We start from the raw sequence: 26169 nt of genomic DNA on the forward strand, positions 1-26169 counted from the left end.
GTCCCTGTGTTGCCCATGCTGGTCTTGACTTCCTGAGATGAAGCGATTTTCCTGCCTCAGCTTCCCAAAGTGTTGGGATTACAGGCATGAGGCACTTCACCTCGCCAACACTAGAAATTATTTAGTATGTTTAATACTCTCAAGAATCCTATGAGGAAGGTTATATTTTCATTTCAACTTATAAATGGGAAAAGTGAGAGAGAGAGGTTGAGTAGCTTGCCGAAAGTCACACAGCTATAATTGGCAAAGCCAGGATTTGAACTGGGTGCCCTCACTGCAGATTCTGTGCTCCTAGTTATTGTGAAATCAGATTTTTGTGTGGTAGTGTAGAGAGTAAATATTGGGACCTCCTGGATTTCATGATGATTAAATATTGAGAGAATTACCTCTTTTTACATAATATGGTGAATTAAAATGTTCTTCATTTTCTTTTCTTTTACAGATTTGCAGATAATGGAATAGGACTGACCTTTGCCAGGTTTGTAATTGCTTAAAAATACTTATTTTAAAGCTTTAAGTTAAATAACCCTTGATTTTTTTTTTTTTTCTGATAATACACAGGAATGTTTTATCATTTTTTAACATAAAAAAAATTAGCACCCTCTTCCTGATACCACTAGAGGGCCAAAAATACATTTTTTTCTTGATTAATTGAATTCATACCAAAATACTAGGTTAATATAGCTGGAATTTCACAGAAGGATAATTTTTGCTTGCAAGAAAACACTTTTGATTTAGACTAAAGTTCTTAAAAAGTAGGGGAAAAAAGGAAGGGAGTAAAAGTAGGGAGAAAATTAAAAAACTAATATTTTCTTTCTTATAAGCTGCTCTAATTTAGCAACAGTCTTTAAGAACTAAACTTTTTGTTCTATATGTTTTTCTACAGATAATAGTCATTCTAGTTATCATGCTGAACACGCTTGTCATTTAATTCTTATAGTCAGGACAAGTTTGTTCTCCTCATTTTCAGTGTTGTTGCCTGAGACTAGCAGCAATCAATTATTGCTGCTAAATTAAAGTTTGTTTATATGTAGTTTGTAAATCATGTATTAATTCATATGAGGGCTGGGCGTGGTGGATCAGAGGTCAGGAGATCAAGACCATCCTGGCTAACATGGGGAAACCCCATCTCTACTAAAAATACAAAAAAATTAGCCGGGCGTGGTGGCAGGCACCTGTAGTCCCAGCTACTCGGGAGGCTTAGGCAGGAGAATGAGGCGTGAATCTGGGAGGCGGAGCTTGCAGTGAGCTGGGATGGCGCCACTGCACTCCATGCTGGGTGACAGAGCAAGACTCCATCTCAAAAAAAAAAAAAAAAAAAAAAAAATTAACCAGGTGTAGTGGCATGCCTGTAATCTTAGCTACTCTGGAGGCTGAGGTGGGAGTATCCTGTGAGCGCAAGAGTTCAAGGTTGCTGTTCCAGCCTGACCAACAGAATGAGACCCTGTCTCTTAAAAAAACAAAAATTTTTATTTATATATATATTTATATATATGTGTGTATATATATAGTAAGAGGGGGATATGTGTGTATATATATATATAAAACTGTAAGTAGGTACAGGTATTTTCATAGTTTAAAAGCAATTTCAAGGCTGAGTGTGAGGGCTCATGTCTATAATCCCAGTATTTTGGGAGGCTAAGGCAGGAGGATCACTTGAGGCCAAGAGTTCAAGACCAGCATGGGCCACATAGCAAGACCCCATCTCTACAAAAATTTTAAAAAATTAACTGGGCGTGGTGGCAGGCATGTGTGGTCCCAGCTACTTGGAAGGCTGAGGTGAGAGGATTGTTTGAGCCCAGCAGGTCAAGGCTGCAGTGAACCATGTTCTTGCCATTGTACTCCAGCTTGGGCAACAGAGCAAGAACCTGTCTCAAAAAAAAAAAAAGCAGTTTCTGAAGACTTGTGAATATGTATGAGAAAAAGCTATTGACTTCTTTTAAACCTTTTAGCTTTTCAGTTATAGCATGCCTACATTTGGGAATACATTTAAACTTTCTAGAGAAATGTAGCTAATGATTGTTCTCATGTTAACAGTGATGGAAGCTTTCCAAGTGATGAAGGTTCCAGCCAAGAGGTATCTGAATCTCTCTTTGTTGGGGAGAGCAGGAATTACGGCTTTCAGGGTGGTCAGAACAAGTATGTAGGCACTGGAGGAATAGACCAGAAGCCTCGGACATTACCCAGGAACAGGTAAGCATTGCTTTAGCTGTAGAGTATCAAATGTAAGCAATAAAGAAAAACCTAATCCTCAGGGAAGTTTCTGTAATAATCCTGGATGACTTGGTTCCTACTGTGAGACTCTTTTCCTATTTTATTATTTATTACTACTACTACTGCTACTACTACTACTATTATAATTATTATGTGTATTATCCTCCTGAAATTTTGGAGCATTAGTTATTAAACATTTCATAGATTTAATTATCAATTTTATAACAAAGAAACCTGTCTTGTCTCTCATTCCTTATATAAGACCTTATATAAACTGTTTTCTTCTTCCTTCTTGAGCCATAGAAAGTTGCCAAACCCTAAACTATGACATTAGGTCAGTTTTTCCTCAATGTGTGTTGTTGGTTTTCAGAAATAGCTACTGGAAAAAGGAAATTACCTACTGAAAAGAGTCCTAGGAAATGAGAGTTGATCGATGCCAAAGTTAACTCAAAACCCCTCCACGGCTGTCTAATTAATGGTGGTTTAGATGTTGAAGGGAACGGGTAGGCTCTTGGCATGTTTTCTGTCGTCATCATCACAGAGTCATTAAAATTGTACTTAGCACGTCTTCAAAGCTTTAAGGAAACTATTAACTAATAATTCATATCTCAGTTCTGAGGCACAGTTTGGACTTCTCATTTTACTTGTGAGAAAACCAGGTAGAAAAATATTCAACAGTGTTTTTAGGCCTCACATCTGAGCCCATGTCATAATTCTTCAAGAATCAACTCCCCTAGAGGAGTACTATTGCTGGATGTTAGGCTGGAACAGGGCAGAGAAATGGGGCAAACAGACTGCTAGCTTTGGGGAGTAGTGGTGCAGAGCGAGGACTCGGAGGAGAGCTGTATTATTTTCTGGAGAAAGGTCACTATGCTTGGCTGCTCACCTCTTGTGCTTGTTGTTGTGGAATATTGAGCACTGCTATGTGCTACACTCTGTGTGGAGCTCCTGTTAGCCCTTAGAAGCCACTGGGAAAAGAACCTCATGGATGTTTTCATCGCTAACGTGTATTAAATGCTTATGATATGTCAGGCCCTGTTGTAAATATATTTACTTAATCCTCACAAAGCTCAATGAGATAAGCACTGCCAGCATCCTGTTTTACAAATGAGTATCTTATTAAAGGTAGAGGAGGTGGAATTCAAACCCATTTAGGTTGTCTTCAGTGCTGTGCTCTTCACAATTAGGCTCTTGCTGCTGCTTCTAACGTGTAGATTTTTTAAAAAGCTGTGTTGGTTGGCACGTGGGCTGCAATGTGATGGTGGCCAAATCAATTCCACTCTGTGTTTTATATCGACCTCCAGTTTTATTTCAAAATGCTTTTTGCTGTTTGGTAAGGAGGATTTTCCAAAATCAAAATTTCTCATTGATTAATGGAATCTGCTTTAATCTTATTATATCTTTACAACCTGTGTTAGTCCATTTTCACACTGCTGATAAAGACATACCTGAGACTGGGCAATTTAAAATCAAAAGAAAGAGGTTTATTGGACTTACAGATCCACACGCCTGGGGAGGCCTCACAATCATAGCACAAGTCAACGAGAGCAAGTCACATCTTATGTGAATGGCAGCAGGCAAAAAGAGAGAGCTTGTGCAGGGAGACTTCTGTTTTTAAAACCATAAGATCTCGTGAGACCCATTCGCTATCATGAGAACAGCATGGAGAAGACCTGCCCCCATGATTCAATCATCTCTCACTGGGTCCCTCCCACAACACGTGGGAATTATGGGAGCTACAAGATGAGATTTGGGTGGGAACACAGAGCCAAACCATATCACAACCTTTTCTACAGGGGAGAACCATGTTGAGATGTACGCTCAGAAATATTAAATACATCATGATGCGAAGGTTTTTAACTAGGCTGTTTGGTTTTCTTGCTAGCATATACGCTTTTGCTGTAAAACGTTGCCTAGTTGTAGAATAATTAGTTGCTATAGAGATCCTCTGCCATGCAGTTAAAGAATTAATAGGAGAGGAACTTAAGGAATTCAGAATATTACCAGTTCCTATACATTAAGTATGGTTATTGATTTATGATTAGTAGGCTAAGGAGTTTGTGTTTGAACAGAAAGGGGGAAAATGAATAAAACAAAATTCTCAGTCTAGCTAAACCTGTTGACGTGGTAAGCCTTGAGGGCTCATGCTTTCACACTTTTAAGTGTATCATTTTACCTTTGTACTATCATTTAGTGGCTTAAGAGTCAGTTCCCTGCCTAAGCAAAGGCTTGTCTTTTGTTCTCATGGCTGGAGATTTGGAAACAAAGACCAAAGTACCTGAGGTTCCAAATAAAAGATCTTAACTGAGTTGATTCTAGGAAAACAAAGTCACCTCTTCAGAGAGGCCTCCATTCTGTCTAAAATAGCATCTTTCTCCCCACCCAATCCATCATAATGTCGTGTCTTATGGTCTCTATAGCACTTATTTTCTGAAATGATCCTTTGTTTTTCTGTTTGTCTTTCCCACTACAGCGTATGTTTCATTTGATCAGGGATCTTGTTTTGGTTCCCACTGTATCCTAGAATTTTGCATAGTGCATACAGGATACTTAGCTGTATTCATAAAACAAGTAAATGAAGTGCTGCTAAGGGGACAGCCCATGTGCATTAAACAAAATCTTGTATTTCCACAGGACATTCCCAATTAGAGGCTTTCAGATTTATGATGGGCCCATTCACCTCACCAGGAGCACCTTCAAAAAATATGTGCCAACTCCAGATAGGTACAGCAGTGCAATTGGCTTCCTCATGAAGAATTCCTGGCAGATAACCCCCAGGAATAATATCTCCCTCGTGAAGTTTGGTCCACATGTAAGTATGGTCTGTAGCTCCTATGTAGTGACTATGGTGAGAAAAGGAGGGAGAGCACATTCCCAAAGACAAAAATGCAAAGGATTTGCACCGAGTCTGTATAAGTGGGAGGAAAAACACACACAGAGGCAGCTCCTAATTCCATGCACACTCTCCCATTGAGTTCAAGGTGAGAACAGAAGTCCCGTGTGACTTGGGGTATGTTTGACATTCAAGTCATACCTTGATAGGGAAAATGACTTCAAGAGATGATACAGAAATTGTAGAGTTTCATAGGAAGAAGAGGACATACAATTTTGGAAAATTCAGTGAAATATGCTGGTTGGGTAGTCCATTTCCACTAAGAGATTTGGGTCCTTCCTGCTATTTTACTTGTCTGAAGGCTATTCTTCTGGGGAACTAGAGGATAACAGGTTGGGAATAAAGCAGATTACTGTGACAGTGTGATACAAATTAGGTTATTTCTTTTTTCTTTTCTGTTTTTTTCCTTTGAGGCAGGGAGGGTCTCACCCTGTCACCCAGGCTGACGTGCAGTGATGTGAATGGTGGCACAATCATGGCTCACTGCAGCCTCAACCTCCTGGGCTCAAGCCATCCCCCACCTCAGCTCCTTAAGTAACTGGGTCTACAAGCATATGCCACCACATCTGGCTACTTAAATTTTTTTTTTTTTTTTTTTTTTTTTTTTTAAATAGAGAAAGGGCCTCATTAACCTGGGCTGGTCTTTAACTCCTGGCCTCAAATGATCCTCTCAACTTGGCCTCCCAAAGTGTTGGGAATATAGGTGTGAGCCACTGCACCTGGCTGAAATTGGGTTACTTCTGATATAAATTGTTGGAAGGTTTTTATGAAGATGGCAGATAGACTGTAAAAATTACCATTTATAGTACAGTAGCCCACAGGAATCGTTTTCTTACCAATTTCACCAGTATCACCTGTACCTGTAACACACGGGACGATCTGATTACATGCCCCCAGGCTTTCATCATCTTGCCAGTTCCATGATGGCAATGGCACGAGAAAGAGAAGTCTCAGGACATCTAGCTCCCTGCTCCCACAGGCAGCCACACCTGGGAAATAAATCATCATTCTCTCATTCACATCCACCCACAAACTTTATAGTTGCCCAATTTAAAATAGAACTTGATAGGTTTATCAAAGTCTATGTCTGCTTTTCTGCATCAGCTTGGGGGTGGATCAGAGGCACAGGTACAAATTGGAGTGTCAGCTTGGTTGGCTGGTTCTTTTTTAGACCATGTGACTCCAGGGGAGGGGTAGGACTAGGCTGGTAGAGGGCATCCACATAAATCAGCAGGATGAGTCTTGGATCACCTGTCCAGTATGGAGACTTGCTGTTTCCTTACTGCCCACGTGGACCTCCCCGTAGTTCTCCATGTATGGCAATCACTGGCATAGGCATACTGAAAAGCGGTTTGTTAGCCACTGTATTTGTTGTCCTAAAGTTATAACAGCATAAGACAATCCATAGTGTTTAAGTCCAGCAGTTCATCCAGTCTGGAGTTTTCTGTGGTAGGGGTGCTCTGAAGCTTATAAAGGGAACAGTTTGCAAAATTTGCTTTACTTAAAAGGGTGGAAAATATGCTGTAAACTTTTATCAGATTTAACCGCATAGGAAAAGAGAAAAAGTGTGGAACCAAGAACTTGCAGCTACTTGTCCTAGATGTCACAGTTTTCCATTGAGTTGCTTATCATTTAGATGTTCTGTTGATTTAAAAACACCCCAGGGCAAAAAGTGCATAAAAGCATTTAACAGATGTATCTGCGTGACTTGAATAGCGTTAGTATTATATACTTTACTGTTAATAAGAAGCAGCTAAAGGCTGTAAAACATGTCACCTGCAGCCCATTTTGCAGCTGTGCATTATGTGTTTGATAAAGGCTTTAAGTAAACTCCACTGGATATGAAAATTATTGAGCTGAGTTTGGTCTGTATTGAGGAGTAAGATAGTAGTATGGGCTTTTTAGCAGATTCGAGTGAGTTTATAAGTAACTCAGCCATACTAAGCCAGCACTTAAACTGTGTTTCTGTTTTGACCTGTACTTATCTGTTTATTTTTTTTTGGGGCGGGGGGAGTCATATGAACAAGTAACTAAAGCATTTGGAGATAAAATGATTAACTAGCTCTGAAGATAACTTGTCATAGATTTTTATTTCATTGAGGTATAATTTACATATAGGGGAATGCACAGATCTTACATGTACGGTTTATAATTTTTAACAAATGTATGTGACTACATAGTCTCCCTTGAGTTTTGTCTGGGGAACAGGTAATAGTTTTTAAGTGGGGAAAAGAGGAATACAAATAAAGATGACGTTTAGCATTTGCCCATTAAATACCATAAGGTTTTGGGAAATTCCCCCCAACCCCAGTATGTCATTAATTGAGTAGAAAACTCAGGTTGACTTGAGTGCTATGGCTGACAACTATGAACTGTAACTCAGAACTGCTCTAACCTTAAAGCAATCACAATGGATCTGCAGTCGGGTCACGGCAGGGGATGCCGCCATGGCAGGAGCCCTCACTTTGTGATGTCTTTCTTTTTCACTGTGGTCAGGTCTCTCTGAATGTCTTTTTCGGAAAGCCTGGTCCCTGGTTTGAAGATTGTGAGCTGGATGGTGATAAGAACTCCATATTCCACGACATTGATGGCTCTGTGACAGGATACAAGGATGCTTATGTGGGAAGAATGGACAACTACCTGATCCGCCACCCAAGCTGTGTAAATGTTACTAAGTGGAATGCAGTCATCTGCAGCGGGACCTATGCACAGGTGGGCTTAGCAAACGTATAATGCCCAAGTTCCTACCAGCTCCTGCCAGCACTGCTTCTGTGAGAAGTACTCTTCAGCTTGTCAGTGTGATTGACATTTTCCAAAGTGTGATCTATCTTCCTGTCCTATCCTGTCCTTTCTTTTCTTTCTTTTGATTCATTAGGAGTCATGGACTCCTGGAATTTTTCTTAAAACTTCCCAACTCCAGATCTGTTTAAGAGGTGAAAAAGTGAGTCCCAGAGAGAACAGCTGATTTACCCTGGGTTAAAGTGGTTGGAACATAGTTGGGGCAAGAACCTATGTTTCTTGACTCTTAGGTTTTCTTGCCACACTACAGCTGTGCCCTCTAAGAGGTATTTTTATCCTTTGCTTTTGGGGTCATTAATCTCTACTTAAAGAATCTGACTTTTGAGCAAAATATCAGTAGGTCACATGAAAAGTGAGATGTTCCCGGGGATAGAGCTGGAGATGAGGAGTGAGTGGATAAGAAAGGAATCTAAGGAAAATTTCCTAATTATATTATGATATAATGTCTATGGAAATATGGAGATGATATCCATTGAGAAACACCTCTTTGAAGACATTAAGCATTAATGTGTATTGATGCCTAGTATAAGAAGATGAACTAATTTGTAAGGTAATATATATAGTTAAGAGCACAGACTCTAGAGCTAGACTGCCTGGGTTTGAATTCTGGGTTAGAATTTGTTGTTTTCTAAAGTAAGCATTGGGCAAGCTGATTAACTACTCTATGTCAGTGCACAATGGGGATAATAGTAATTACTCTCATAGGAGGCTGTTGTGAAGATAGAGTACATGCGTATATGTAAAGCATTTAGCATAAGGCCTGGCACATAGTTCAGTGCTTTGCTGCTCTTAGTATTATTTAAGGAGAAGAGCAGTAAGTTGCAAAGGTGATTTTAATAGTCAAATTTTAGTGGGTGGAAGAGATTGCAGAATGGAGGTACCAGTTGCCCAGGATTTTGAAAGGAGAAGATCCTGCCCTCGCGCTCTGCCCCATGCAGACAATTAAAGGGTAGAAATTTTTTTTTTTTTTTTTTTGAGACGGAGTCTTACTCTGTCACCCAGGCTGGAGGGCAGTGGCGTGATCTCAGCTCACTTCTAGCGCCACCTCCCGGGTTCACACCATTCTCCTGCCTCAGCCTCCCAAGCAACTGGGACTACAGGCACCCATCACCGTACCCAGCTCATTTTTTTGTATTTTTAATATAGACAGGGTTTCACTGTGTCAGCCAGGATGGTCTTGATCTCCTGACCCCGTGATCCACCCGCCTCGGCCTCCCAAAGTGCTGGGATTACAGGCATGAGCCACTGCGCCCAGCCAGGATTAAATAATAGACTGTAATCCCAGCACTTTGGGAGGTTGAGGCGAGTGGATCATCTGAGGTCTGGAGTTCGAGCCCAGCCTGGCCAACATGGCGAAACTCCGTTTCTACTAAATAGAAAAAATTAGCCAGGAGTGGTGGTGTGCACCTGTAATCCCAGCTACTTTAGGGGCTAAGGCAGGAGAATCGCTTGAACCTGGGGGCAGAGGTTGCAGTGAGCTGAGATCACACCATTGCCGGGCAACAAGAGCGAAACTCTGTCTCAATGATGATAATAATAATAATAATAATAAATAATAAAAAGCTTTTAGTCTTTTTGAAGCTACAGTTTTGGCTAAAGTTCTTGCCAGCCATGCGTTTTCATGCATGTGTGCATGTGTGCATACATCTGTCTGTCTTAAAGTGGCAGGTACACACTAATGAAAACGTTATATTTTTTAAGTGATCATAAATGTTTCTATAAAATATGTGGTTATGGTAGCTCTTTTATAAATTACCATCGCAACTATCAATGTGACATATTTTTCATTTATTCAGCATTCACTCAGTAAAGCATTCAGTCCTTTGAATATCTAATGTATTTGAGAATATTAACCTGATCTATATTATAAATCAGAGTAGTAATTCCGTTTTTATTTATAGATGAAGAAAGAAAGAAGTCGTCTAATATTCTTCAGGGGGCACTGGGAATGGTAGGACCATAGACTAGAAATTTACTCCTGCGAATTTGAAATTTGGGCCAGAAGCGCAGATCTGCTGCCATTTGTTGTTACTTAGAAATGATGTAGTATGCCAAAAATGGGAGCAGTTGGATCTCGAGATAGAATGATCATTATTTAACTATTTGCAACTATTTTTTAGTAGAATATGTGCTTTTTTTTTTTTTTTTTTTGAGATGGAGTTTTGCTTTTGTTGCCCAGGCTGGAGTGCAATAGCGCTATCTTGGCTCACTGCAACCTCCACCTCCCAGGTTCAAGCAATTCTTCTGCCTCAGCCTCCCAAGTAGCTGGGATTATTATGGGCGTGTGCCACCATGCTTGGCTAATTTTTGTATATTTAGTAGAGATGGGGTTTCACCATATTGGTCAGGCTGGTATCGAACTCCTGACCGCCAGTGAGCCGCCTGCCTCGGTCTCCCAAAGTGCTAGGATTACAGGCGTGAGCCACTGCTCCTGGCCAAATATGTGCCTTTTGATGACCTGAGGGATAAAGGTGCTCAGGGAGAAAGATGGTGATATAGGGAGAGTTAAGGTTACTAAGGCAGGGGGCAGATATACAGTGTATGTATAGCCTCATATACACACACACACACATATATAAAAATGTACATATAAATATACATATACATAAATATAATTAAATATATGTTAAACATAAATATATGTTTACATTAATATATATTATATATCGAATATATATTTAAATGAAGACAATCAATAGGCTTAAAAATGTTTCCTGTCTATTTTAAATCTTTAAGTGGTGTCAGAAGAGTATTAAATAATTGAGGTAGTTAAAAAGGACATAAAATTGAGGAGTCAATATCGATAAGATTATAGAAATAACAGGGAAAAATACAGCAGTATTGTAGTTTAAATGTCAATACTCTGCAGCTGCTTTAATATTCTGGAGAATTTGGTTACAGGTACTGATTTGTTTTAGGAGATTTGTTCTAAGAATTTTCCTTTGTAGGATACATTTGGGGATGGCTTTGTTTTGGCATGGCAAGTAGCTCTAATGCCACTGGAGTACATTCAGGACTTTCAAATTTGTCTCAGTTTAATATGTTTTTTCAGTTGTTGCACAGTACTTTATAACTTTTTTTTTTTTGAATGGGTGAAAAATGGCTTTGTGGCCTGACGTAGGTCATGGAAAATCGAAAGCCAAAACTCTAAGATATATAAATTTTTCATCTCTTGGTTTAGAGGAAAATCTCTTAGATTTGAGTAGAGGATATCAGTTTTCACATTAGTTTACTAATTTTTTTTGTATGTGTGTTCTTTAGACTGAGAGATTTCTTTGACAAGCTGTATAAGCCACAGAAGTTTTAGATTCTGATGAATAAGCTGGCCTGTAGTGGTGGAAGCGATGATGAAGATCTTGGCTAGCAGAGCACATGGTCTGTTTTTACCATTTCTGGTTTAAGTCGGCTGCACTATACGTGGCTTAGGATGTAGTTGGCCGCTGCTCACTTAGTCTGGCACAGATCACAGAATCTCCCTTTTCAAAGTCGAGACACTTGACTTTGTGCTGAAAATGTCTGTTTAGCTATTTAAATTTTCATTCTCTTCCCTTCTTGATTATTTTTTCAAGGTCTATGTACAGACATGGAGCACTCAGAATCTTTCTATGACCATTACACGAGATGAGTATCCGTCCCACCCTATGGTGCTCCGAGGTATTAATCAGAAGGCTGCCTTTCCACAGTACCAGCCTGTGGTCATGCTGGAGAAGGGATATACCATCCACTGGAATGGGCCAGCACCGCGGACTACATTTCTATACCTCGTCAACTTCAACAAGTATGTTTCTGTTACTGTTATTTCAAATAGTTGAGCAAGCAGTAATTTAGTGGAGAAAAAGAATAACTTACATCTCCTTTGCAGCAAACAAAGAAAGCCAATTTTATGTACTTTGCTTCTCTTGTGGGGAGGCTGTATATTTTGTGTTTATGGAATTAAGAGATTATACAAATTGAATCCTGTCATTTCCAAAGCATTTTTTTTTCCTCTGTGGTCAAGTTATTATGCACATTAAGCCATTCAACAATAGGTTTTAATACAGTCTGCGGAATGCTTTCATTCTCTGTAGCTGGGATGGGAAATAGTTTTCTATGCAGTTCCAGCAGAACATTTGCTTACCTGAAAAATTAAAAGATTTTTGAGGCTGAGTTTAGACTTGTCAGAAGAAAGTGGTGGGACGGATTAGTAATGCCTGTAGGGGCAGGAAGTGAAAGAGTTGGGACATGAAGGCCAGGTATTTGCTAGCCCTGCCTGAAGGCACTATTTTATCCCTTCTTGATTTCTCAGTTGTCTGTTCTAATATCACATGCAATCTAAGGCGCTATTTTTATAATTGATTTCTTCAAGTGTTTATTGTGTGTGAGTTGACATAAAGATGAATGAGAGAAGTACTTGCCTTCTAGGAGTTCACAGTAGACAGGTAGAAAAAAACTCAAAAACCAAAGCTATTTTTTAGTGGACAAATGATAGAGCAACTATTAAATAATTCTGCCTAAAGGAGTTGAGCCAGGCTGAGGTGAGGAATGATTCTGATGAAGCAATCTATCTTGTTCTATTAATAAAATCACAGTGTTGGGAAAGGGCAAGTTCTCGTGGGGGAAATGATGGATTCAGTGTGATGGGGACATAGGGTATATCAGAGGAAGTGACAGAAGGTGAAACTAGGAATGTGGGATGGGACTATTTAGAAAGGGAGGGGTAAACCACATGTATCTTATCAATCTAGATACCTGTGGATATTAACCCATGCGACTCCATGAAACTGCTGAGATATGTACCTGAAAAATTGAAATGGCTTGTTCACCTGAGTTGTCATCAAGCCCTGACTTGTCAGAACACTCTTAAAACATCCAGTTGAAATGAACGGAGTAGGACTAGAGCATATAGGAATTCAGCTTTAAGCAAGTCACCTCCAAGGATGATGAACATTGTGGCAGATGCCCTTGTTCTGAGATTGTTCGGGTTCTGGCATGTGCTCTGAGCTGAACCATTACCACTACTGTTACTGTTTTCCTGTAATCCTTGCTGCAGCCCTCTGTGCCCCACCCACACAGTCAACCAAGCCCAAAGGCCAGTACTTATTCCTGCCTCTTCTTTTTCACTCATCACTCCATCTTATCAGTAACGGCACCCTGTTGGTTCTAGCTCCTAAAGTCATCTACATCTGTCCACTTCTTTCTACCCACAGTGTTTGTGGCTAAGTCAAGCCATCATCTCTTGCCTGGCTCCATGGAGCAGTACCCACCTCAGTCTCCCCACCTCCAATCCTTAGTCCATATTGTGGCCAGAGTGAGATTTCTGAAAGCCCAATCTGATATCATCAGTGAGTTGCAGAGAAGTCAATGAAAGAAACAAACCATTGTCAGAGAGGATGGAGAAATGTCAAAGGGTGATCAGTACTCTATAAGTTATATTGGGCAGAATTATGAATTGGAGGTGAAGTATGACAATAAAATGATATGCAGTGTTCTGTAAAGTACTGTGCATACCTTTCCATCAAATACTGAGCAAGTAAAAACATTTTAAAGTAAAAAAAAAAAAAAGCTGAGCCTAGAAGTTTCAAAAATCCACATGGCATGAAATTCAGTCATACTTGTTTAATTAGCTGAAACTTTATAAAAATTACATGCTGGTCAGGGGCAAAAGGAAGAGTTGGACAATTTTTTTCCCCCTCAATTTGAGATAATTATAGGGAAGTCATAGATTTTGTCATAATGCCATTTCTGAAAAATAACACTTTTAGAAGTTATGAAAGCAGTACTTATTCATTAAACAAAATAAGGAAAATGTAGAAAAACATAAAGAAAATGGAAATAATCTATAGTCCTCCTAACCAAAGTGAGGTAAACATATATAAACATATATAGTATACATATGTAGTATATTGTAAACATATATAGTATATTCCCCTCTTTCTAACCTCAAGTTGCTTTGTGCCTATGAATGTGCCATAATTTTTTTTAACTTATCCCATGAACATTTAGGTCATTTCTCCTGCCCACCCCCTACTCCCCCCTCCCCCTGCATTTTGCTATTATAGACAATAATTCATAGAACATCTCTTCTTTTATATCTTTTGTCTGCATTTTCTAATTATTCTTTAGTGGGATTATTTTTTTCACTTTAAAACCTAGCTGAACTTTTTTTTTTTTTTTTCCTTGAGACAACATCTTGCTCCATTGCCCAGGCTAGAATGTGGTGGTGCAGTCTTGGCTTACTGCAGCCTCTGCCTCCTGGGTTAAATTCTCCTACCTAAGCCTCCCAGGTACCTGGGACTACAGGTATATGCCACCACACCCAGCTAATTTTTGTACTTTTTGTACAGATGGGGTTTTGCCATGTTGCCCAGGCTGGTCTCAAACTCATGCACTCAAGTAATCTACCTACCTCAGCCTCCCAAAGTGCTAGGATTATAGGCATGAGCCACTCCGCCTGGCTATGTGAAGAATTTTAAGGCCCTGTTACATATCGTTTAAACATTTTTTAGAATGACAAAAAAGTTCAGGAAATAGTGATGATGATTGAACAACATTGAGAATGTATTTATTGCCACTGAACCATATGGCTAAAAATTATTAAAATGGTAAATTTTATGGTATGTATATTTACTATAATAAAAAGGTCAAAAAGAAAATGATAAAAAGTGGAAATGCTTTTAATGATTTTTAAAAAGGATTAATTTTATATTTAAGGACACTAAGAAAATCCTATGGCAATTTAGTGATATGCATCAAAAGCTTTAAAAAGGCATATACGTTTATATCCAGCAATTTTCCCACTAGGAACTCATCTGAATACATTTATAAAAGGTAAAATTATATTTATAAACAAAAAAAATTTTGCCAGTGTACAGTTCCAGTCCCCATATATTAGTGTTTCTATCTTGTACACCTATACCCAACCATCTCACTTAATTTTCTTATCTTTTTAGAGTGTCTAAGTATATTTTATCTAACTTTTTAAAATGTTCTTTGAAATCCTGTTAAAACTAAGAATTTTTAGGGCTGGGCATGGTGGCTCATGCCTGTAATCCTAGCACTTGGGAGGCTGAGGTGGTGGATCACTTGAGGTCAGGAGTTCGAGACCAGCCTGACTAGCATGGTGAATCCCCGTCTCTACTAAAAGTACAAAAATTAGCCGTGCATGGTGGTGTGCCCCTGTAATCCCAGCTACTCGAGAGGTTGAGGCAGGAGAATTGCTTGAACCTGGGACTTGGAGGTCGCAGTGAGCCGAGATCGCGCCACTGCACTCCAGCTCAAGCAAAAGAGCGAGACTCCATCTCAAAAACAACAACAACAACAAAAAACAAAATCAAAAAAAAATTTTTAAAGGCTCGTATTTTTGCTGTATATCTATTGATATGAGAAATTTGAGCAACAGATGAAGGTGAGTGATTTGTTACTATGCCATGGTTCAGAACTTCCACTGTCAGTGGCCCAGCATACCGAAGAAATTTAAGGAGGAGAAAACCATGGGCAGGAAATGGAAGAAGTGGGGCATGAAGGGCAGTTATTTGCATATGCTATACTACTTAACAGATAATGGCTCAAGTGTAAACTAATTTTTTTATATTTCTCCTTTAAAGGAATGACTGGATTCGAGTTGGCCTTTGCTATCCGTCAAACACAAGTTTTCAAGTTACCTTTGGCTATTTGCAGCGGCAGAATGGCTCATTATCCAAAATTGAAGAATATGAGCCTGTGCATTCACTGGAAGAACTGCAAAGAAAGCAATCTGAGAGGAAATTCTATTTTGACTCCAGCACGGGGTAATTCAGTGAAACCAGGGAATGAGAATTATTCCTATTTTTCTTTAATGGTGAAATTGCTAGTTCTTCAGCATCACGGCTGTTTAGTAAAGCAGCTGATGTGGGTAATTCTCTGTACATCTCTATTAGAGGTTTAGAGGGGAACTAGAATGACTCGTAATTATAGTTGGCAGTAGAGATCGAGTGAAGATGTTTGCTGTATACGTATTAAGGCAATTTAGAGAGAAAAATTATGCCTTGTCAATGAAGAACCAGTAGGCCCAGTTGGAAATTACAATAATTTTTTCCCATAATAGTTCTTCATATGGTTATTTACATGTGATATAGTTCATATTTCAGTGAAAGCTCATTTTTCTCTTCCTGACTTAAGGCTATCTTTCAAGTTGACCTCGAGTTTTTGAAAATCACTGTATAACTGTGGAATATTTGCTTTCAACTTTCTCTAGGCTGCATCTTTCCACTTTTTAATTCCAATCCTGTTCTCCTGGGGTCCTGTTGGTTTTGACTGCTTTTACCCAGTTACAGTCTCTCAGCCTGTGGGCTATGGTAGGCTCCATCACCTGTACTCTTCCAGCAGGTAGCATGTACCTTCAGCCTCTTCCCTCATGCAGACATTCCTCCTATATGCCATTGTCTATGCACTATAAAGATACCAATGGAAAGCAGACATATTTCTTCTGCAAACTCACAGTCCATTGAGGAATGTGGGCATGTAAAGCAAGACATTAGAGAAGGAAAGGTTGAATGCTCTTGGTCCTATATTCAATGTGCCTTTTGGGCTGTCTCAAGTTCAGCCTAGAACAACCAGTGACATCCTGAGAGGGTGACCCTGGAGCTAATTCTTGAGAAACACTTAGGAGGAGATGGAAAAAGAAATGGGCAAGATGCCTTACACTGAAGAGACAGTGTGCACAAATGCATGGGGGCATGGCAGAACATGGCCTTGCATGTTTGGGGAAAGGCAAGAAGTTCAGAGTGGGGAGAAGAGTGACGAGATTGACCTGGGGAATGAAGTTGGGGCTCAGTTGTTAAGTGCCTGGTTAGCCTTTAAATAAGATGCAACTCATTTGCCCTCCCAGTCCCCCACCAGCCAGTGTTACCAGCTTAAAAGTTTTATTGTCATAATTGTCTCCAATTTTTAATTTTTTTTCTTTTTCTTTCTTTTTTTTTTTTTTTAAGAGATAGGGTATCCCTATGTTGCCCAGGCTGGAGTGCAGTTCACAGGCACAGTTGTGGCACATTATAGCCTTGATCTCCTGGGCTCAAGTGATCCTCCCACCTCAGCCTCCCAAGTAGCTGCTGCCACCACACCCAGCATTGATTTTCGAGTTGTAATTAGACTTAAACAATTACCTGGACTTTCATTCTGTAGATGATAGAACTTCCAGATTCCCACTTGATTTTCCACAAGAATAAAAAAAAAAAATCCACATTTGTAAGGATAGTCTGGTGACAAGTTAATGATTAAAAGTGTAAAAAGATGGGAATTACTTTCTGATCTGGGTATTTCAAGAATCCTGAGGTTCTAATTCTTTTTATTAGGTTGGTGCAAAAGTAATTGTGGGTTTTGCCTTTTTTTTTTTTTTTTTCATGCTCTCAGTCCTAGAGATACTCAGTGTGCCATTTGGGCTGATTTATGTCTCATAATCTCAACTTTGTACTGTTTATTGACCTCATATTAAAATGTGAATTCTTCATCTCTAGTAATCAATCATACTTGATCATGTTTTTTTAGAATCTTGACTTCCTTTGGTTTGGAAGGACTGGGTTTGCTGACAGAGATTGAACTCTCACCTGGAACTTAGACTTTTTCATTCATCTTGGCAGTGGGAAGATAATTCAGAATGGGTGGGATGGACTGTTCATTTTGCCTGATTTGGGCCGTAATATAGACTGAAGGAACCCAGGTCCATCTGCTCTTCGTAAATATCACAGGAATTGATTTGAGACTTTATCTTGGCCTTAGCCAAACAAGTCACAGTTCCTGTTTTTATTATTTCAGTTTTGTGCCTTAACCAAAATGATTTATGAACGAGAACAACCAAAAGAATGAACCACACTAATTTACCAAATCCTAAACTCAACACATTATGTATAAAGTGTTCCAAGGAATTTTTGAGCCAAACCAAATTTCATCCCCCCAAATTACCTATCGAACTAATTCAAACCAGAAATCAGCTTTGATATGTTCCAGAACAATGGAAGCAGGGTATGAAAATATTTCCTAAAGTGTTACTGCATTTGACTTAGGACCCTTGAAGGATAGAAAGAAAACATAAATAACTTTATTCATTTTGTAATTTATGTTTTAAGGAAAAGTTACTATAGTGGAGGAATATCCCTTTTGGCCATGAACTGATTTGAGGAATTTTATAAGTTTTTGAGAGTAAGTCTAACTACATGGATTGGTTTCTGTTTCGTGCAGGTTACTGTTTTTGTATCTCAAAGCCAAAAGCCACAGGCATGGCCACAGTTACTGTTCATCTCAGGGATGTGAAAGAGTCAAGATCCAGGCAGCCACAGACTCAAAGGACATCAGTAACTGCATGGCCAAAGCGTACCCACAGTACTACAGAAAGCCATCAGTGGTCAAGCGGATGCCGGCCATGCTCACTGGACTCTGTCAAGGCTGTGGCACTCGGCAGGTAAACAAGGATGAAAAGTGGTCTGTGGCCAGGGAGGAAAAAGTCGGAGGGTTTCTTTGCAATAGGAGCACTTTTCTTTGAAACATCTATGTTGCCCATTTATGGACACTGCATGGTATCACCTGAATTTTGGCCCATGCTAAAATGTGAAGCGCATAAGAAGCAAACTAGTTCAAATTTATAACAGAGATATGTTCCCCTGTGGTACGTCAGTTTATCCTGAACAACTGCAGATTTTCCACAGTTTTAAATTAGAGGTTGCTATGTTGGTCCTCATTTTTTTTCTTTCTCAGATGTTTGATTCTGTTGCAGTGTTACTGTTGGATTTACATGCCAGTGGTATAAAAAAGATACTTTTGTTTTGTTGGCACAGTGTGAAATTTCTTTTCAAAAATACAGCTAATATGAAAATTGTTTCCTTTTTATAAGGTGGAAATCCACTCATATTTTTGAAGCATATGCTATTATATCTATCTGTAATTGGCACGGTGTGAAATTTCTTTTCAAAAATACAGCAAATATGAAAATTGTTTCCTTTTTATAAGGTGGAAATTCACTCGTATTTTTGAAGCATATGCTATTATATCTATCTGTAATTAAAGTATAGACTATCACATCACTCTGTCATTTTTATTTAAAAAAAAAAAAGTACAGACTGACTTTGGTTAGAAATGAAAATGCTTCTTCTAACATTCTTGATTAGATGACCTCTAATCAAGAATGACTTGATGACTGGATCTCAAGAAAGCAGTGCAATGAAAGTGAACCCAAAATACGAACTAAAATTGGGCATACAGAAGGGGTTCCAAAGGAAATCAGATCAGTTCCAAGTGAAAAAACAAAGGATGGAGCTGCCCTGATTTATATTTCACACAAACAAATATGGGCTAAGGGCAATTGTTCTCAAAGTGTGGCCCCCAGACCAGCAGCATCAGGATCCCCTGGGAATTTGTGGAAAATGGGAATTCTCGGGCCTAACCCTCATCCTACTGAATCAGCAGCTGGGGGACTGGGGCCCGGCAATCTGTTTTAACCAGCCCTGCAGCTGATTCTGATACATGTTCGCATTTGAGTTCCACCGAGCATTTTTTTTTAAAAAGCAATAATTACCACAAATACGCATACTGCCTCTTAGTATGGAGAAAACTAAATCTTTCTTTTCATTTATTACTATCCTAAGTGATTTAAGAAAACAAAATTACTTCCACTAATAAGTTCCGTATTTCTCTTTTTTTTTTTTTCATTATTTATATCCATTAGTGGCAGTAAGAGCAGGAAGAAAGAGGTGGATTTATGCTTCCCACTAGGATGTATAAGTTTGTTTGTTTGTTTTGCTTTTTGTTGTTGTTGTTGAGATGGAGTCTCTCTCAGTTGCCCAGGCTGGAGTGCAGTGGCACAATCTTGACTCTCTGCAACTTTGCCTCCCGGGTTCAAGGGATTCTCCTCCCTCAGCCTCCTGAGTGGCTGGGACTACAGGTGCATGTGACCACATCTGGCTATATTTTTGTATTTTCACTAGAGACGAGGTTTTGCCATTTCACCCAGGCTGGTCTCGTACTCCTGACCTCAAGTGATCTGGCTGCCTTGGTTTACCAAAGTGCTGGGATTACAGGTGTGAGCCACCGCACCTGGCCATTTTTTTTTTTTTCCCCCAATGGCAACTTTACTATCACAATCTTAGTCTCTCGTATTTCTGAGCCACCTCTATTCTCTCATACAAGTAAAACCAAAAATAAACCAACCAGACAAAACAACACCAACTAAAACAACCCTGTATATGAAGGTTATATGATTTCTTGCCAGGCCAGTTTAATAATAAAATGTTAAAGTGACATTTTGAGATAATGTTTGTGGGGAAGTATATTTTCTAGCCTAATTCTCAAGCTGGATTTGTTAAGACCCCTCAATATTGAAGAGACTTTATATAATTTATAATAAACATTATGACTTATAAAAATAATTTAAGTATCATTGGAAATATTCTAGGCCTATGTTGTTAAATGGTTCCATGCACTAATACTTAGCATTCTTTATCTTTTGTGCATGAAGCATTGATCAGAATTCATTTTTAAAAAATGTTTTGAGTATTGACTTTGCGCAGTTGCAAAGTAGTTGAAGTATCTGGGACTATCACTTCTACTTGAAAATTCGTGGGTAATTTTTATTTTTTATTTTTAAATATAGAGGTGGGTCTCACTATGTTGCCTAGGCTGGTCTCGACGTCCTGGGCTCAAGCGATCCTCCCACTTTGGCCTCCCAAATTGTTGGGATTACAGGTGTGAACTACTACGCCCGGCCTAATTTTTGTTCTGACTGTCAAAACCAAACACATGTATATTAGGAGTAAATAGGAAAATTCACAAGAGTTTTTGACCCCAAACTTGGAGACTTCAAAGAACTATCCAGCTTCCGAATGCTACTTGAGATCATTTTGACTGTTTATTTTTTGTTTTTTGTTTTTTTGAGATGGAGTCGCACTCTGTCACCCAGGCTAGAGTGCAGTGGTACGATCTCAGCTCGCTGCAACCTTCATCTCCCAGGCTCAAGCGATTCTCCTGCCTCAGCTTTCCAAGTAGCTGGGACTACAGATGTGTGCCACCTGCCTGGCTGATTTTTGTATTTTTAATAGAGACAGGAGTTTGCCATGTTGACCAGGGCTGGTCTTGAACTCCTGACCTCAGGTGATCCGCCCACCTCAGCCCCACAAAGCACTGGGATTACAGGCGTGAACTGCCGTGCCCGGCTGATTGTTTATTCTTACAGGGAAGTTGTTAACATTGGTTTATATGGACAGTGTACCTCTAAGTGTTAAACTGTGGGAGAGTTAAGTGTTTCTGAATGAGAAAAGAGCCTTTAGGGAGGAGATAGGCTTTGGAGACTGGGAATGATTTGGAGGAGTACAGGGAAAAGGGAAGGGCATTCTTGGGAAGGGAACAGCATCAGCAAAGTCAGAGTGGCAAGAAAGAGGGTGGAGTGCTTGTGGGAAAGCGAGGCCCTGCCTGAGTGTAACAGGACAGAGAGAAATAGGGGCCTATCTGTAAGGCCCGGCTCTGGTTATGGAATGCTTTGCAGGTCACAAAGAGGAGTTGAGACCTGCGCATGTACAAAGTTAGTCAATGTTTCTTAACAGGGTAGTCCTTGTTATCTACACTTTCCTCAGTCCTAGAGTGACTGAGACCATGGTCCGAAAAAAACTTTAAAAAATATTTGTGCCTGTTTTTCCATAAAATGTTTACAAAGATTTAAATATAAAGCACATTTATTTAATCACTTATGGAACTGAAGTGAACAAGAATAATATTTATTTGAAACTGGTGTTGCTCCAGAAAATGAAGAACAAATATATACTGTGTTAAGAATATCAAGATGGAATTCTAGGTCATGAAATATGTACAAAAAGTTCAGAATAAGAAATACAACCACTGGCTTTAATTATAATTAAGTTCATATTGAGGGAACCTTTTGGAGGAAGGTAAGAGTTGCCATAAATATGGAACATCTTCTCTGTCTAGGTGGTGTTTACTAGTGATCCTCATAAAAGTTACCTCCCTGTGCAATTCCAGTCACCCGATAAAGCAGAAACGCAGCGTGGAGACCCGTCTGTTATTTCTGTAAGTACCATCTGGTGTTGTCTTAGTCTGTTCGAGGTGGTATAACAAAATGCCATAAACTAGGTAACTTATAAACCACAGAAGTTTATTTCTCACAGTTCTGGAGGCTGGAAGGTCCAAAAGCAAGGCACCAGCAAATTGAGCGTCTGGTGGCCTGGTTCATAGATGGCGCCTTCTCATCGCGTCCTCACAGGGTAGAACGGTCCAGGGGTCTCTCTTAGGCTTCTTTTATAACAGCACTGATCCCATTCATGGGGGTTACACTGTCATGTCCTAATCACTTCCCAAAGATTCTGCCTGCTAATACTGTTACCTTGGAGATTAGGATTTCAATATAGAAATATTTGGCAGGACACAGACATTCAGACCAAAGCAGATGTGTACACCGTCACAGCTTCTTGCTTTTATCTTCTGTCTTGGTGACAGGAATTACTTCCGGCTATAGTCACTGGTTTGTAATCACATTCTCTATTATTGGTAGCAAGCAATACAGTGGAGGTATAAATACCTCCTAAACATTTGTGTTTTTAAATAAATTTAAGAAATGTTTTTTCCTGAGTAGATGTGTTTACCCATTAACCTTATTCTTTGAAACTTAAAATAAGCTTCAAGGTTGTTTAAGATATGGGAAATGAAAGTTTTAATATCTCTTCAGTCTTTTATTTTAAGGTTGCCTCTTCTCTATTTTTTCAGTTGAGGAAAATGAAGATGCAAAATGTTAGTTGTCTTTTCTAAGTGACTTGATGGAAGTTTAGACATGAGTTTCGGTGTCAACACTAGCATTTGTGTATAGAGCAAGGTTAGCCACTGAGAACCAGGTCTCAGCATGTGGCCTGTCCAAAATGAGGTTGACCTAGGTGCCACCATACAAAGAACTCTTTGGGTGGCAGGTATCCAGCCTTTCAACTAATACTCAGCCAAGGCCTGTGCCATCTCATGTGGTCTCTTTAGGGGCTTGGTTTTTTTAGTGGTGGGAAGCATAATCACAAATCCATACATATGTGGAGAAAATTAAATTTTACTTTTTTTCTTAACTTTTGGTATTGTGGTAAAGTACACATAAACTTTACTATCTTAACCATTCTCGAGTGGTCAGTTCAGTGGTATGAAGTCCATTCATACAGTTGTACAACCATCACTGCTATCCAGCTCTAGAACTTCAGTTCTGCTTCACAACTCTGAATTAAGACTATCCCTATGTAAATGTAGCTCAATGATTCTTTTTTATTTTTTTATTGCTATTGTTGCTGCTGTTGTTTTGTTTGTTTTTGAGACAGGGTCTCCCTGTGTCACCCAGGCCAGAGTGCAGTGGAGCAATCTCAGCTCACTGCAACCTCCACCTCCCGGGCTAAATTGATCCTCCCACGTAGCCAGGACTAAAGGAACATGCTACAGCACTTGGTTAATCTTTAAAATATTTTTTATAGTGATGAAGTCCCACTGTGTTGCTCAGGCTAGTCTTGAACTCCTGAGCTCAAGTGATCTTCCGGCCTTGGCCTTCCAAACTGCTGGGATTACAGGTGTGAGCCACCACACCAGGTTAAAGATTCTTCAAGTCTGTCTTTATGCCTGTTCCCCTCCTTTAGCAGTCTTGCATTTTGTAATACACTCATGATATAATTTTATTGGCATGAAATTTGCTAGCTCAGCATCTGAATGCAGTCAGCTGCATGAGGAACCTGATCCCAGCCTGTTAGCACGGTATCTACTGGGAGTTGCATAAGGGAAGCAGGTGGGTGCTGAATCTCACTGTTCTAGTAGTTTACTAGGTAACAGAGAAGAGAGAGAGAAAGAGAGAGAGATGGGGAGAGCGTTTTGCCAAAAAAAAAAAAAAAAAAAAAAAAAAAATCGCAGGCAGGCTATGTCCTAGAGTCTGAAAACATTGTTTGACTCTGTTGTTACACACTGGGTGCCTGGGACTCTAGAAAAGTCGTATTTATCAACAATCCTTTTTACATTCATTATCTGAAAACTCTTCCTTAAGATCTGGGATTGCATTAGGGTTTTTTGTATGGTGGTTTTTTTTTTTTAGACAGAGTCTCGCTCTGTCATCCAAGCTGAAGTGCAGTGGTACTTGGCTCAGTGCAATCTCTGCCTCCCGGGTTCAAGAGATTCTCCAGCCTCAGCCTCCAGAGTAGCTGGGATTACAGGCACCAGCCACCACACCCAGCTAATTATTTTATTTTTAGCGGAGATGGGGTTTCACCATGTTGGCCAGGCTGGTCTTGAACTCCTGACCTCAGGTGATCCACTGTCCTCAGCCTCCCAGAGTGTTGGGATTACAGGCATGAGCTACCACACCCAGCTGGTTTTTTTTTTTTTTTTAAGAGAGGGTCTTGCTACATTGCCCAAGTTGACCTTGAACTCCTAGACTAAGGTGACCCTCCTACCTCAGCCTCCCAAGTAGCTAATATCACAGGCATGGGCCATGGCACCTTGCTTTGCTTTAGTTTTCATGGAAAGTTTAGTGGTTTTTTTAAGCAACAGGTTTTGGGGATACTTTTCATGGGGACAGTCTGAATATGTTGAGGACTGTTACGTATTTTTTTCTTAAATGTACCTCAATTTTAAGTATTGAGATTTAAAAAAATAGGGAAGTCATGTCTAGTCTTTCCACATGTAAAATTTACTTCAAATGTTTTCAGAACTATTTTCACTGGATTGGTGCAATTTAAACTTAGCTAAAGGACTTTTTTTTTTTTTTTTTTCCTGAGACCAAGTCTCACTCTGTCACCCAGGCTGGAATGCAGTGGCACCATCTCTGCTCACTGCATCCTCCACCTCCTGGGTTCAAGCAATTCTTCTGCCTCAGCCTCCCAAGTAGCTGGGATCACAGGCGTGTACCACCATGCGCAGTGTATCTCTTAGTAGAGATGAGGTTTCGCCTTGTTGGTCAGGATGTTCTTCAACTCCTGACCTCAGGTGGTCCGCCCACATCAGCCTCCCAAAGTGCTGGATTATAGGCGTGAGCCACCACACCTGGCCTTAAAATGCCATTTTGAATACCAGTGAGATCTAAAGTGATTAGAAGTAAAATTTAAATATTATAATTTCCCCAAACATGGACAGGTGTGGTGAGAACACTTCTCCTTTGTTAGCCTTTAGAATAGTTTATAATTTTACACCTTATAAACAGAAACAGTGCCTATGGGTTTAATTAGTGCTTAGTTGTTTTGTTTTGCTCCTTCATTTTTGACTGAGAAATTAATGATATTTGGAAATGTCTGGGGTTCCTTTTTCTTGAAAAGGTCACACACTATTGATTTAAAGAGGATGACTTTGAAAATTTAGCTCACAATAATTGTGAAATAAATGTAGTAGTACTTTGTAGCTTAAATTCCAGTAAAATTATCGCTTTGTCATTTTGATCTCAGAGGAGAGCTGTATTTGTAGCAAACTACAAATATAAACTAACGTGGAATTCCTGGGGGTCAAGGCATGATACATATTTATATGTGTGTGTGTGTATTTTTTGCTGAACCAATATGACAATAAGCCATCTGAGCTGAAGTACAGAGGCAGCCACCTATCGTTGACTTACAAAGCTTTGACCCCAGTGAGAGAGTGTGTGTAAGAAGGAATGCCTTGAGCACTTCAGAGTGAAGTCACCCAGCTTAGCTGAGTGGAGGCCACCATGCCTTGCTCAAAGCAGCTTCTCCAGTCAGCAAACATTAGTCAAGGCAGAATCTATAGGCAGTGTCTAGGAACACAGGCGCAATTTCAGATGATGAAGAAAAAACAAGTGAAGCACACAATTTGAATCTTGGAAATATACTTCGAATCATGGGTTTAGAAGACACAGGGAAAGGGCCGGAAAAATGAGTCATCCTGCAGATGTTCTTGAAATGATGATGACAGCAGAAGATGTTTTTGCATTCTCAGGTCAATGGCACTGACTTTACCTTCCGAAGTGCAGGCGTCCTCCTCCTTGTTGTGGATCCATGCAGCGTTCCATTCCGGTTGACGGAAAAAAAGGTTTTTCCTCTTGCTGATGTCAGTCGCATGGAAGAGTATTTAAAAACAGGCATCCCTCCAAGGTAGGTCCAGCTTGTGCCGTAACAGGAAAAAGCCACCTTAAAGACGTGGAATGCTCCACAACCGATAATGCCTGGTCAACACTGATTTTTGACTCTGTGAACATTTACGGCACTGTGCAAGGTATTCATTCCTCTCCTACCTCAGATTGACGCCCATGTCATCTAAGCTGCTTATCATTGACAAGCCGTTGCTTGCCTGTGGCA

General features: G+C 39.7%; 1 protein-coding gene across 1 annotated transcript in view; it reads left to right on the forward strand.

The window, feature by feature from the left end:
- The window catches only part of CEMIP2 (cell migration inducing hyaluronidase 2), an 85682-nt gene that overhangs the window by 52985 nt on the left and 6528 nt on the right, over window positions 1-26169 (forward strand). Inside the window, exons 14-22 of the mRNA XM_007969485.3 lie at window positions 443-478; window positions 2038-2193; window positions 4849-5026; window positions 7604-7819; window positions 11476-11684; window positions 15490-15672; window positions 18098-18317; window positions 21830-21928; window positions 25811-25965. Of these exons, the coding sequence (XP_007967676.1) occupies window positions 443-478; window positions 2038-2193; window positions 4849-5026; window positions 7604-7819; window positions 11476-11684; window positions 15490-15672; window positions 18098-18317; window positions 21830-21928; window positions 25811-25965 (1452 nt within the window). The remainder of the gene's footprint in view (window positions 1-442; window positions 479-2037; window positions 2194-4848; window positions 5027-7603; window positions 7820-11475; window positions 11685-15489; window positions 15673-18097; window positions 18318-21829; window positions 21929-25810; window positions 25966-26169) is intronic.

This window comes from Chlorocebus sabaeus, chromosome 12 (genome assembly GCF_047675955.1).
Source record: "Chlorocebus sabaeus isolate Y175 chromosome 12, mChlSab1.0.hap1, whole genome shotgun sequence".
Classification (NCBI taxonomy): Eukaryota; Metazoa; Chordata; class Mammalia; order Primates; family Cercopithecidae; genus Chlorocebus; species Chlorocebus sabaeus.